Raw genomic sequence first — 14,523 nt, 5'->3', positions numbered from 1 at the left:
AAAGATGAGTAAAATTCTCTTCTTACAATTTACTTTTTACCAATTAAGGGTCTTTCTTTAACTGATCATTTAGATCTAATAGCTGAAATTTTGTCCTCTCTAATTTTAGAAGTCACAACTATGGGGTCCAATGATCTGGGCAGCAATCTTCCATAATCCCTGGGAATCCAGCTTCATGTCTCATTTACACATACATACCTGTTTCTGGCAGTAAAATGTAACCTTCCATAGTACTGCTCCTCCTAATGGCTATTCTTCAACAAGGGTCATTTACATGGGGCCCCATGCGTCAAGCACACGTGCCTAGGTTTCAATGCTTTTTTGCTATTTTCTTCTATCAAATCTTCAAGTCATTTACCTTGAAGGGAACCCTTTGCATACAATGTGAATTGATATCATTTACAATAGATGAACTTCAATACTCGATAAATTCTGGAAATATTTGTATTTGATTTCAGGATTTGAGGTGAGATGAATTGTGGTATTGGATTCTCATCAAGTGGATTGTCATCTAGAAAGTAGCAGTTGAATAGTGAGCAGACGTTGAAAGAAGGTTTTGAACAACTCAGGTGAGAAAAAGGAAAAGTGGAAGTGAAAAATAACAAAATTTGATTAAAATTAGGAAATATATGAGTGTGAGACCTAAGTATGAAGGCAGGTGTGCCCCTAGAATAGGTGGTTTTGTAAAGAAGGAAGGAGTGGCAAAACAGGCATGAAATAAGAGGCAGTGAAGAAAAAAAATGAGTTAGGAAAGAAGGATCATGATAAACCTACCATTTTCTTTCCCACCTTAACAAAGAATAAGCTATTTTGTACAATTCTGTCATAACACTGTATTACTAGAAGAACAACAATTCAAGATTTAACAGAGTGGAGGCTAAATTATTCTCTAAATGCTGACAAACACATGTACATACTGGTGGCCCGAGATAGCCTGTGACTCCTCCTCCAGCCTTGACGTCATATGCCTCATACTGGGGAGAATAGTTCTGTAGCAAAGAGACCAGGTAGATAAGATCATGTTGATATATAGATCATAATTCTTTTCAGAAGCATTTAGAAGAAATGCATACAACATCTGTTCACTGATAGAAAGTTTTCTGCATGTCAGAGAGTGTGGTATGTATTATTTATCTTGCTAATTCTATCTCTCCGTAACTTTAGATATTAGATGTCTTACAGAAATACTTGCCTATGCAATGCACAAATCTTTCAACTGATTGTATGCAATTTGTTTCTATATGCTCTTACTAAAAATATTTCTAAGTGATATCTACAGTCTTAGAAACATAAGATCATAGACGAAGGCTGAAAGAGCCTTGAGATCATATAATCTGACTTTCTTACTTTGAGCAGAAAAAATGATGTCAAATTACTTTCTCAAAAGTTAATGAGGGCTTCCCTGGTGGTGCAGTGGTAGAGAGTCTGCCTGCTAATGCAGGGGACACGGGTTCGAGCCCTGGGCTGGGAGGATCCCACATGCCGCGGAGCAACTAGGCCCGTGAGCCACAACTACAGAGCCTGCGCGTCTGGAGCCTGTGCTCCACAACAAGAGAGGCCTCGATAGTAAGAGGCCCGCGCACTGCGATGAAGAGTGGACCCTGCTTGCCACAACTAGAGAAAGCCCTCGCGCAGAAACGAAGACCCAACGCAGCAAAAATAAATAAATTAATTAATAAACTCCTACCCCCAACATCAAAAAAAAAAAAAAAAGTTAATGATACAAGTAAAATTGATATCTCCAGTTTTTGGTTAATGTACCTAACAGATACGCCAAAAAGTAAACATCCCTGTAGAAAACAAGCACGAGATTTAATAGAAAGGTTCATGTGTTTATTGGATTGTTTTAGAGATTATTTTATTTTGAATTCTAGGCCTAGGAATGGATTCTGTTTGGTACCAAGATAAGAATAAGTTAGACTATATCCTTTGCTTCCTGTCAAATTGATTTTTGAAAATCTTTTTTTTTTCAACCCAGAGTGATATTTATGTATGTTTTCTAATTTCTCCTAATTTCATGCAGTAGAAATGTTGTCTTATTTATTTGTTTAGTTATCTGCTTTACATGCAGAGTTAGTGGGTTGCCATGCTTTTCAAGAGGAGCAGGATAAGCTCTGAAGGCTTGGCAAGAGTAGTTGCATAGGCTTGAATAATCCTCTGGACTTGAAGTCATTAAGGAGTGTTCGTAGCTCTTCAGCTGCTTTTGTCCAGACTTTCAGAGGCTTTACCATCAGGATTATAAGGAGAATAGTTACAGCAATTCCTAAATTCTCTAGGTTAATTCTTTGGGGAGTTGATGGTTCATTTTTCAAACCTAATGCTGGGAAATTAGAAGCTGGGAAATTTTGCAAAGATATAGTAGCAATAGCATTAGAATTATGAGGAAAAGTGAATATTTATAAAGCACTTAGAAGAGTGCCTAGCATATATAAGCACTAGATGGGAATTTGTTAAATACATAAAATCAGAGAATAGATATAAGAAACCCACAGAAGTGAGATGTCATATAGACTAAAGAAAAGAAAATGAACCAGGTAGTTTTAAATGGGACACTCTTTTAGTTCTGGAATTTATTACCTGGCTACCAGTAGGGCACGATTCACAGATTCCAGGAGGGCCGGGAGAACCAGGGGAACCTGGCAGTCCTGGAAGGCCAGGATCACCATTTCTCCCAGGAATACCAGGAGGACCCTAAAAAAAATCAGAGATAAAAATAAACAAAACACTGAAAAGTCCTAGTGATTTAGAATCATTATTAAATTGTAGCTTCTATGCTTTATAAGAAATCAACATAAGGGATACGTTTTCTTGGGAATCTATACATTTTTACCCAAATCATGTGAATAATTTGTGTAATTTATTCCTTTGTATATTGACCTATATGTTATTTTTCAAACCAATAATAGGGATGAAGACATTAAACAAAGTTGGGGAAATCTGAATCTTTACATGCACAATTATGGATTCTCAGTTTGAGTTATCATGTATCATTATTTAAATATGTGGTACTAAAGGAAATGGATACATGATGAAAGTTCAAATATGGAAAGGTTATTAAAAGGGGAAAAAAAAGAAAGCAAACTCATCAAGGAACTAATTTCCTTTCACTGTAGAATGTTTACTTACTGGATCTCCTTTGGGGCCTTGAGGTCCTTGACCGTTAAGAGGACGAGTGGGCTAATAAATGGAAAAGATATAGATTAAACAAGACATAGATAGGAACAATTTTCCCATGAAATGTGTCCCAGTTTCTTATCCTAAATTGCATCCAATCCCTGGTTTTTAACAGGAAGGTTCACCTTTTACTGGTAATACCCATGTGATTATTTGCTGGACATTACTTTCACTTCCTTTCAGGCTCCTATGACATAGGAACTATTCATGTGTTTAAATATGAATCTTGAGTATGTACAGATTTTCTTTAAACTCACAGCTGTTGGAGGCTGTGGGCAAACTGCACAACATTCTCCAAATGGGATCTCGGGGTTGGGACAGTCTAATTCTTGGTCATCACATATTATATCATCACAGAGAACAGATCCTGAGTCACAGACACATATTTGGCATGGTTCTGGTTTCCAGACATCTCTATCCGCATAGGACTGACCAAGATGGGAGCATCCTCCTTCCACAACTGAAAAATAAGAGAGATGGTGTAATATTTTGCACATTCAAAAAAATCCAAAAATTAAATTATGAAGAATATCATGGTCTTCCTCCATAATTTGCTAAGTAGTAAGAGACTGTGTTAAATACCAAATCTGTTTATTAACATCAAATTGGCATACCAAGGTAAATTTTCCTTAGGGCCAGTAGGTATTTTACTTTTGCTTGTAGGGAGAACTTAACACCAGTGGAAATCTGACAATCACTTAAATATTTATTTATTAATTGTGCAATTGAAAACAATTTCTAATTTCTATTCTTTGCTTTAACTATAGATGCAAGCATTAAACTATAAAGATGATTTTGTCACTAACTCTGAAGACTTTCTGGATTTTATTAACTTAGTTGAGAAATTCAGGGGAAAACTGAATTCCTCTTGGCAACATAAAATTCTTCCAGATTCCTGGGAAAATCTTAACAAGTCTTATTGTATGTATTGAATATCACTGCTAGCTCTGTTGGGCATTAGTAGGTCAACATAATATGATGTAATATAATATATTGTATACCTCATATGGATGTAAAGAAGTTTCCAAATCACTAAAAAAAAGTTTTTAAAACAAAAATTGGCAAGGAATAATAGGGAAAAATATGAATCATGACCATGTGTATGTGTGGCTTAAAATGGTCAAAAATTTGCTTCAACCAAAATTTTAGACTTGTTTCCTAATTATATGTAAGATACTGAAATTTCAGCAGCTATTAACAATGAATCAGCTTAGGGGTTGCCAAAATAAAGCCAGGTCTCAATTCTTAAAGCATTAGCTGTGGACTGTGCTTGAATACAACTTTAGCTCCCGAGCATTACTATGATAGCTTGCCAGTAATTGAGAAAATAAATTACAAGTTTCTAAACATCTGAAAAAATTTTTGCCAACAACAAATCATACACTTGTTCAGTATTTGTATTTTTGTGAAACAGTGAAATTTTAATTTCTCAGAGCCTGAACTTTTGTCTGTTGAAAGAGGCTTGCTTGGGAGAAGGCAAGTCGTTTAAGAACACTTTTTGGTGCCTTGTGGCCAAGAGGCCTTTGAGAGAGTCCTGAGATTTTTCCATCTGGATACTACATACAGCCATGGATACTACGTACAGCCATGGATACTACATACAGCCATGAAGATCACCTCTTCAAGTTCCCATTTTTATATCCTCTCCATACCTGAAGTAATGCTAAATATTTTGGGTATAGAGGTTTGGCTGATTCAGTAAAAAAAAAGTTCACAGAAAAAGGAGAATTTTAGGGCTTCCCTGGTGGCACAGTCGTTGAGAGTCTGCCTGCCCATGCAGGGGACATGGGTTCGTGCCCCGGTCCCGGAGGATCCCACATGCCGCGGAGCAGCTAGGCCCGTGAGCCATGGCCGCTGAGCCTGAGCGTCCGGAGCCTGTGCTCCGCAATGGGAGAGGCCACAACGGTGAGAGGCCCGCGTACCGCAAAAAAAGAGAAGAATTTTAGAATCTAGGGACTCTACAGCATACCTCCCCTCTTCATTTCCATCTCTGTGTGCAGATGCAACTTTAATGATCTTGTGCCACACTCCTGATGGATTCAAGAAGTTTAAAAGTCTTTTCTTGTTACAATTACCCAATGTGTTTACAGCTAATAAAAGAAAGTATGATTGTTTCACTGCAATTTTAAGTAGGCAAGAAAGAATCTGCTTATTTTAAAAAGTTATTTTAGTTCCTCCTCCATGTTTGAAACAGATGAGAACATTGGAAAGAAATATTGTCTAAGCTTTGAAAGGAGCGTTCCTTTATACTTTGTGAGCATAAAAGCTGAATGCCAAAATGCTTACCTCATGTGAACGAAGTAGGCCTATTTAAAGGGTGTTTTGAAAGATATGCTTAAGAGAAGTGCAATCTTTTTCATATTATTATGAACAGTAGTAATTTAAAGGATCTAGGCATTAAATTTGTTCTCTAAGCAGAAACGACATATTTAGGAGCTAAGTTCACTGGTTTTCAGAAAAGGCCTGAAAATTTTGATGAGATGGAAGGTTGTTTAATAAAATTGTATGACATACACTCTTCAAACTTTACACTGGCTCCCTTTTCTCAAGATGAAGTATTTTTTAAAAATTTCTCTAAATTAACATTATATGAAGTGTCCCAACAGATTAGTTTTAGCTCAAGGTTTTTTCTCATTAATAATGTGGATATCAGCCTTCTCGGCTTCCTTGAAGATATCACTAGTATACAGAATATTGACCATAGGCCAATATATGTTTGCAATTTGCTGAGGGTAGATTTTAAGTGTTTTCACCACACACACACACACACACACACACACACACGCACACACACATGTAACTATGTGGATGTCTTAATTAATTTGATTGTGGTAATCATCTCACAATGTGTATAGATATCAACTCATCATGTTGTACACCTTAAATATATACAATTTCAGTTGTCATTTATACTTCAATAAAGCTGAGAAAAAAAAAGAAAAAGATACGACCAGTTTATACTAATACTTCTTTTAGCTCTTTGTTTTTGGGTCAAGAATATCTTTCTATATTTAACGTAGGACCTGTTTTATAAAAATTAGCTGTTGGATACTGATGGCATATTAAAGAGAAATGAAGATAACAGTTAAAACTAGGGTCAAGCATGTTGTATTTTAAATATCTTCTCTTCCTATGTCCTTATTCTGTTTTAAAATTAACATAAAACATTTTCCCTTGTGTATTCATCCTCCTATATTTGTGTCTCATTGAAGGTACTATCACAACCTAGAGATATGGTATTTTACATTCGCTCTGCAAACTTTTAAACAAGTGAGCATAATATTGACATTAAAGTTGTAAACGAATTTTTTAGAATTGGGGTTAAACTCAATGTTACATAAATGAAAATTATTTAGCCTTTTGTTTCCAAATTTTATTAGAAGCCATGTGTGTTTTGCTTTTTAAAACATAGAGGTCTCAGTATAAAGGTTGAGTTATTTTGGTGTACTTCTCTTTTTTTTAAAGGTGATGTTGTTCTAAATAAAAGAAGAAAGGTGGAATGCTTGAAAAGTAAGAATTAATGCACTTTTGTTTATTGCCGTAACTTATCTCACATTCATTTGAAAGAAATCTGGCTCTCCTGAAAAGTCAGTTCCTGTAGAAACTTGTAGCTGAAAGTCAGACTTTTCTCTGCAGTTCTGCCTCAGTCACCCTTGTTGAAAGAATGGAGAATTCTATGTAGTTGCCTCTAACTTTGTGTTTTGTGCGTGACAAAATATGGTTGGCAATATGTTCTCTCAGAAGCTAAACCTATTACACAGATGTCTCACGGTCCTCAGTTTTAGGACCATAGCCTAGTTATATATGAGAAAATCATGGCAGAGTCAAGGAAAAACACGTTTTGTTTTCAAGAGGAATAAAATGCTCTAGTTAGCCACTTGCAGCATTTAGAAATAAAATAGAAAAGGGAATTCAGAAACAGTAGTCATCTCATATTATTCCCTTCTTTTCTTAGATATCTAAATTCAAAGAAGCTTTGATGAAAAAGATAAGATACATACTTTGGTAAATATGTTAAAGAAAAGGTAAATAATCTCATTTTTACTGCTGGACAAGTAATAGATTTCCCAATTACTTCCTTTATTGTTATTGCTTAAACTAAGTCTCCCTGTTGCAATGTGTAATTAATTTTAACCCCCACCTCTTACGTCACTTAGTGTTTCTGTTCCTTAGTACAAAGAACCGTCCTGAAATAAATTTCTCTGTGGTCACTCAAACAATGCATTAGACTAAATCATCATCTAAGTTATAAAACAAAATGCAGCTAGTGTATGACATAATCCGCTCTTTGACTCTTATTTTCTAGCTCTCTGTTTTGGAACTTTAGAGAAAAATAAAACCAAGTAACATAATTTAATATTTTCAGATGTTCTTAAAAGCTTTCCTTTTTGTTGTTTTGGTTTCCATTCTTCAAATGTTAATTTATGCTGATTTGATAGAATTTTACTGTAGTGACTAAAATATAATGCAACTTATGTTTGTCTTAATTACATTTTTGGAGTAAAAATAATATGCCTTAAAGCATCCAATCAAATTGTTAATTTAGCTTGAGTGATAAGTTTAATTTTTTTCTCTTCTCTTCTTATTGAATCCTCTTCAGAGAGAAGGTTTTCTTTAATCTGAAAATCTAAAAATAACAGATGTGATATGCAGATTATCATAACATTATTTTCCTGTTACTGTAGAAAGTTGAATATTTTGTAAGTGTGAGCAAAAGGAGTTCATATAGCTTCCAACTGAAATATGTTTGGCTTTTAAATGATACTTATGTTTGAAGAACATACATTTTTAATAAATATGTTTTGGCTGCTTATTATTAATCAGAGTATGTTAAAGTATGTTAGATGAATTAACAAAAAGGACTGAAGGAAATATCTGTAGACCTAAGTAGATAGATAATTTCAATTTTAAAATGTTTTGCATGGACAAGGTAGATTCTTCTTATTCTTGTCCCCTACAAAAAAAAAAAAAAACCCCAAACCAAGAAATTTTATGAATCATCATTTCTAGATGTTTCCTTGTTTTATTCTTTAGAGTTAATGATTTTTATGTCTCCAATTAGAAATTTCCTTTAAGGTGGTTAATATTTTGCCCTGTGAAAAATAAAAATATTAGAGAATTAGAATTAGAAGTATCATATACCTAACAATCAGCAATTACATTATAATATAATCTGATTAGTGATCAATTATAGGAATACTGAGGAAAATATATTCTACTTGTATAATTACAGTTGGCAAACATCTTTAAATTTTATGTCTGATAACCAAAATGTTATTCTTACCTTCCTTATCACTAAATCATTAAGTATTTTAATTTCTTCCTTACAGTAATTTTATTTTCCAGTGTTAGTAAAACTAATACTAGACAGAGTTTGTATCTGTATCTCTTATGCTGCAGGCCCTGTTCTGCAACATGCTTCGTATATCTATTTTACTTAAGCTTCCCACAGGCCCTGTGAGGTGGGTGTTGTCATAATCCTCATTTTACAGGTGGGAAATCTGAGATACAGAGACATGAAGTGATTTTCCCAAGGTTTTATATGGTAAGAGGTAAAGCTAATATTTGACCCTAGGAAAGCTGTCTCTAAATTCCATACTCTTAACTACTACGCTCTATTCCCTTTCTGCAGTTTCAAGGGCAGGGTAGGATTAAAGAAGTTAACTTCAAAGCTCTGTCCCATTATGGTTTCTAAATCCTGCAAGCTTAAAATCAGAATCTAAAAAGACGGGTTTATTTTTTGTTTTTTGTTTTTTTTAAGGAATAACATTTTTCTGCAGAATATCTTTTCAATCTGGCCTCAAAACGAGAAGATAATATCTGGAGTTGAATTCTGTTGTTTATTTTCTCCTGACCTTACGAAAAAGAGTTTAATCTCCAAGACCACCCTAATGACATCCAGACCACCAACAGGATTAACTGGGACTGGGAACTCAGCATACATTTTACTAGATACAGAGAAGCAGGATCCTATCAGCAGCAACAACAATAAACAGATAAGGCTTATGTATCCAGTGCAAAAAAAACATATTTAGGGTGTCTAAGATTGATTTTCAGAAAATATAGTTACTAAATGAGTCATATTAATGAACTTCTAACTTCATTAAAAGCTTCCCTTCTGAATCTGGACATTTATGAACATACCAGGCAGCTCCAGAGTGTTTCTCTGATTTTAATTAACTTGAGAAACACAGTCCCTGTTTGCTATCCTCCACACCAAATACTATAGAAAACAAAGTTTTGGAAAAATAAATGCCAATTTACTGAAGCAGTAATTTCTTAATGTGACTTTTCAAAGCAAATTTAATTTTTAATAGGTTCTGAATCCTTTATATTCAATGTTTACATCTTTGGGGCACTTTAATTTTTGCCCTCTTCTTTGAACTTTTCATTTTGTTCACTAAGATTACATTTTAAACGGCAGTTCTTGACCTCAGTCATGGAAAATACAAGGGTTTTATTAGTTAATCTGAAAGGAATCCGTTTCTGCTGTGTTTTCATTAGGCACAGACAGAAATTCTAGTGTTTAATATAACTCCCCAAACTGCAGTTAACAAATGATTTGTGTAAGAATTGCTATCTTATTTTTTCCGTTGTCATCTTGACGTGAAACAGGCCAAGTTCCCCTTTGAAAACTTTAGATTTTTTTTACATCATATCACCCCTCTCTTTTCTATTTTATTTTTTTCTTTTGAATGTAGAAAACAACAGCACTACACGTTTTTCCAGGAAAAACTGTTTTACGAGAAACAGCCCACTGAGACGTTTCCAGAAAGTTATTGTAGACCTGGAAACTTTACAAATGTTCTTCATGTCCAACAAAGGCAATAACATCTTTCATCTTTAAAACGTTAACTCTTAAGCAATCCACTTTAATCACTTCAAGGTGGTGAGATCATCTGATGTTACAAAATGAAAGAACTGAGCTACATAATCTTTGGAACTCTGCACCAGTCATCCACAAAGGAAACCATGGTGTTTCAGTAGATGGCACTCTTCTCCCTGAGTGACTACTCAAGTTCTGGCATGCAACTCTGTAGGTGTGGAACAGAGACTTTTGTGAGGGCTTTTAGTCTCAACTCTACTCCTAGAAAACTCATAACAAACGGTTCTTGATTTTTTATAATGAGCCTGTAGATAAGACATCAACCCAAGAACCTGAATTAGTTAGAAGCACATAACCACAGTCTTTCTTTTCCAGAATTGTTCCAGTGGCTTTGTTCTTTTCTCTTACAATACAGAGATGTTTAATTTCAGAATTTAATCAGAATATCTATTTACTTAGAGGCCTTTAGGTCATCTGATGTTGAATACTCTAGAGGTGGGGAGGAAATGCAAGGTATCATTAATGAAAAACACAAAATTTTGTACCAATACTTTATTTTCTTGGAATTTATGTTTTTACAGAGCTGAAGATAATTTCTGTTTAAATTTTAGATGAGCCTCCTATTTAAAAAGTAGATTTAGCAACTCAAAGTGTGCTTGATCAGTTACAAATCCCCTCTTAAAGCATAATGGAAATTAGTGTAAAAGAAAATTGACTCTCATAACCTGTGATAAGGAACTGATTTCTCTGAGTCCATTTACAGTGGACTTTAATTCTAAAACAATTAAATGCCCACAGTTCATTATCACAGTGTAATTAGCCTAGTAACTGAATATAAGCTCAAACATTAGAACACTTTTAATTAAAATAAAGTTTATCTCTTTTCCCTAATGAAGCAATATTACTTAGTAATAACTTTTTATCCTTTTATCTATTTAATAAGCAGTAACTAAAATATGTCAAACAGTCCTAAACTCACAAACTTGACAAATATTCACAAAAATAGTTATTTATTATATGTGGAATAGTTATATATGGAATTTTCAAAATGGCCATAACATTCAAGCCCATTTCCTAAAAGTCTTTGAATATTGCTACCATGTGTTTGTGTTTGAGTATGTGTGTTTGACAATATTTTATCAGTAATATACCCTTTTTCTTAGGAAAGTAGTATTTAATATTTAAAATTCACACATATTATATTTTAAAATCTCATTATAAAGTACGGAATCCAGCTGTGTAACATTTATGTTGGCATTGGTTATGCAAATGGTAACTGTCTGTCAGCCACTAGGTGGCAAGTCTTTGTGCTTAAAATCTGGCATGTTTATAAACTACAGGAAATATAAAATGGAACATGTTTCTCCATTGGTAGAAGAAAATACATGAATTAGATAGAACTTTCACAGATTTGTAAAAAGACCAAAATTCTTTGTGAGGACATGTTTTATGCTCTAGAATATTCGTGTGAGTAGACTAGAAGTTAGTGTTTATTGGAGCTGTTCCGTTTCTGGGATTCTCAGGGCATTTATAAGAAACCCATATCCCAGAACTATATATGACTATTCTCAATGTGCTGTATATTCAACCACCTCCTGTAACCTCTCCAAAACTAATCTACCAGCAATTTTTGGTCTTGTTTTATAAAACCTCCAGGGAACATAAGATGTTACTATCTCAAAAAAAACTTAAACATCTTTTTTCATGAGAAACAAAAGCAGTAAACTGAACAAAATCCTTTATAACTTCTTTTGAGCATAAAAGCATACAAATGGATCAGCAAAATTTCATAGTTTTTTATTATATTCTGCAGCTAAAGGGAAAAGGGAAAATAAAAAGAACTTATGTGATATAAAGATCCTGTAGGTATCAAACACTTTTTTCCCCTCTGAAGTGGGATTGAGAAGAAAAATAGCCATAATGATTATAAAAGATTGTAACCACCAAGCAACCACAAATATTTTGTCACTCTTTGAACTAAATATTAAAGGTTTGTAGTCTTTCCAATAAATGAGAACTTTGTGATTTTTTCCCCAGAAATTAGCAGAATTTAAGGATTTTTAAAAAGGTAAAAGTCTTGATTGAGGTGGAGGTATGGTAGAAGTCATTTGGTATTTTAGCCAAGGAAGGACTAGGGGTTGTGGCATCTTCTGGAAGAATAGAATGGGGAGGAGAAAAGGAGAGGAACAGAGGAAAGAGGATTGAGAATTCAAGGGAAGGAAAGGGGGAGGAGACAAGAGGAGGGAAGAAAGAAAAGAGATGGAACCACACGGAGGGCACTAGGGGATGAGGGAGGGGGTGATAGAGGGACGGGGAAGGAGGAGGAGAGATGAGGAGAGATGGTCTTGCCTAGGAAGGGGGTGGGTTGACGAGTGAAGGAATGACAAGGGGGAAGAGGTCTAAAGGAGTCAAAAGGGGTGGAGAGATAAGAAGGTGGAGAAAGGAAGGGAGGAGAGGAAAAAGGAGGAGAGGAAATGAAGGGAACAAGGAACATGGATGTTTCTTTCTGTTTGTGGCCATGGGCTGAATATAACTGAAGAAAGATCATTGGGTGTTTCCTCCCTACTTACATATACAACCTATAGGACATTAAAGATATTTGACATTAAAAATGAAAAAATGTTTTCAGACACCATGTTTGCAAAAACTATAGGTTTAAATGTAAGCATTTTTTAAATTATGTGCACATAGAAATGAATGTGTAATGATTTCTTCTAGTATATTCAAATTTAGCATTTAAAGATCTTATTTCTATGAAAGTTTTAATTCCAATATGTCTGGTATTTTAATGACTCTGAAAAACATATGAATTAAAAGAAATATTTTCACACAGTAAGATAATGAACCAAACATGGTTTTGAGGAAATTAGAACATGAGAACCATCATTTGCACTTATTAGAAAATAGAACAAATCAACTTTTTGAAGTCAAAGAGTACTAATATCTTTACCTTGTTTGCAGAAAAGTCAAACATTCCTGTTGAAAATATTTTCATAAATATTCTCTTTGTCAGAGTAAATGCAGTTAAAGTGTAGAACATGCAGAAAACACTAGGCCCTTAACAATAAATTATTAGAAGATACGTATTAATCAACCATGTAAGTGCTTGAAACTGAATACAAACAGGAACAATGAAACCCTTTTACAGTTTGAACCCGTTTAAAGAACATTGCAGATATTACCTTGTTGCCATTTTACAAAAATATATTTCAATGGTTCTAATAATGTATAGTGTTTTCCTTTAGACTATCCTTAATGCATGCTATTTTTAAGATGCATTATCATACTGGGTAGACAATGCTTAATGCTCTATCCTTACAAAGAATCCAGCATACAAAGGAGAGCATAAAGGTATTACAAGAGACCAATAACTTCCAGACTGCTTAGGGAAGCATTCCACGATGTTAACAATCCAGGAGGGGAACTTTTTAAAGCCATTTTAAAAAGGTTCCAGTACCATTAACGTGAAAACAAGTTAGTACAAGAACATCTTTATCTTCAACAACCAGAGAACTTTTAAATACAAAACGGACAGTATTCTCTTTAAGCAAATGTAAAAAGCACCACCCTGGTCAGTTCTACGTTTCACAGCTGGGAGCTGACAGGGGAAATTAGCTTTTAGGAGACTGGTTTCCCCTTTATACTGATTTGTAAAGAGAAGTAAAGGCAAAAACCCCATAAAGTTTCTTGAAATCGGTACCTACTCACCTTCCTGTTGTGCCAGAATAACAGTGGGATGAAGCAGAGCGAAAAGTAACCAGGTCCCCTTTTGCACAAAGCTCATCATGTCTAAATATCGGACATGAGACTCTTTGTGCAAAAAGGAGAAAAGCAAAGCAGCTCAGAGTAGCACCATCAGTTGTTCCCTGCCCTTCAGCACCGGGCCCGTCATAAAACACAGCCACTGAGATTCCTGTGCTTTGGCCTTAAATAGGAAAAAGTTTGGCTTCCCTCGCTCTCCAGCCCCTTTCTGAAATATGAGAGCAGCACCCATCCCCTGAGCAGTAAAAGAAATGATTAATATGTCTTTTTCCCTTATGGAAGATACAACACACAACTTAGGAGAAATTGCACATCTGGAGCTTGTGTCTATCTGTGTATGTATAAGTTTGTTTCATATTTTAGTCATACGTGTCTTTGCACAACTTAGGAATATATATCCAAAAGTTCTGCCTCGAGTTTTAATAAAAGACTTAGATGTGGTTATTTTTTTATTTCCCCTTATTAACAACTGCATCATATTGAGAAATTTCTTGATGCCCTTTTCTTGGGCATGACTAATTTGCCAACCTGATCTTCCTAGAAGACTTTTATATTGGGATTTTGCCAGAATCCACCCTAAGTCAATTTAAATAGGGAACTGTAAAAGATTAACTGGAAGAAAAGCCTCTGTTTGTCCCTTTCATTCATCCACCCACTCTGGGTCCTCCTGGAAATTCAGTTTCAGGCAAATGTCAAAAGACTAAGTATCTAAGATATGTTTGAATGGCACCTTAAAAGTTAGATACTAATCTATAGCTGTT

At 34.7% G+C, this 14,523-nt stretch overlaps 1 protein-coding gene across 1 annotated transcript in view; it reads right to left on the bottom strand.

Moving 5' to 3' along the window:
* COL3A1 (collagen type III alpha 1 chain) overlaps nt 1–13,951 on the bottom strand; it is a 39,364-nt gene extending 25,413 nt beyond the window's left edge. Inside the window, exons 1-5 of the mRNA XM_081241811.1 lie at nt 13,709–13,951; nt 3,432–3,634; nt 3,127–3,177; nt 2,578–2,691; nt 918–989 (exon numbers count right to left, since the gene is read on the bottom strand). Of these exons, the coding sequence (XP_081097937.1) occupies nt 918–989; nt 2,578–2,691; nt 3,127–3,177; nt 3,432–3,634; nt 13,709–13,787 (519 nt within the window). The 5' untranslated portion in view covers nt 13,788–13,951. The remainder of the gene's footprint in view (nt 1–917; nt 990–2,577; nt 2,692–3,126; nt 3,178–3,431; nt 3,635–13,708) is intronic.
* Between the last annotated feature and the right edge of the window lie 572 nt (nt 13,952–14,523).

Source organism: Mesoplodon bidens (genome assembly GCF_964165515.1).
Source record: "Mesoplodon bidens genome assembly, chromosome: 8".
NCBI lineage: Eukaryota > Metazoa > Chordata > Mammalia > Artiodactyla > Ziphiidae > Mesoplodon > Mesoplodon bidens.
Note: the sequence above shows the minus strand (reverse complement) of the source record. Positions and strands in the feature narration are given on the sequence as shown.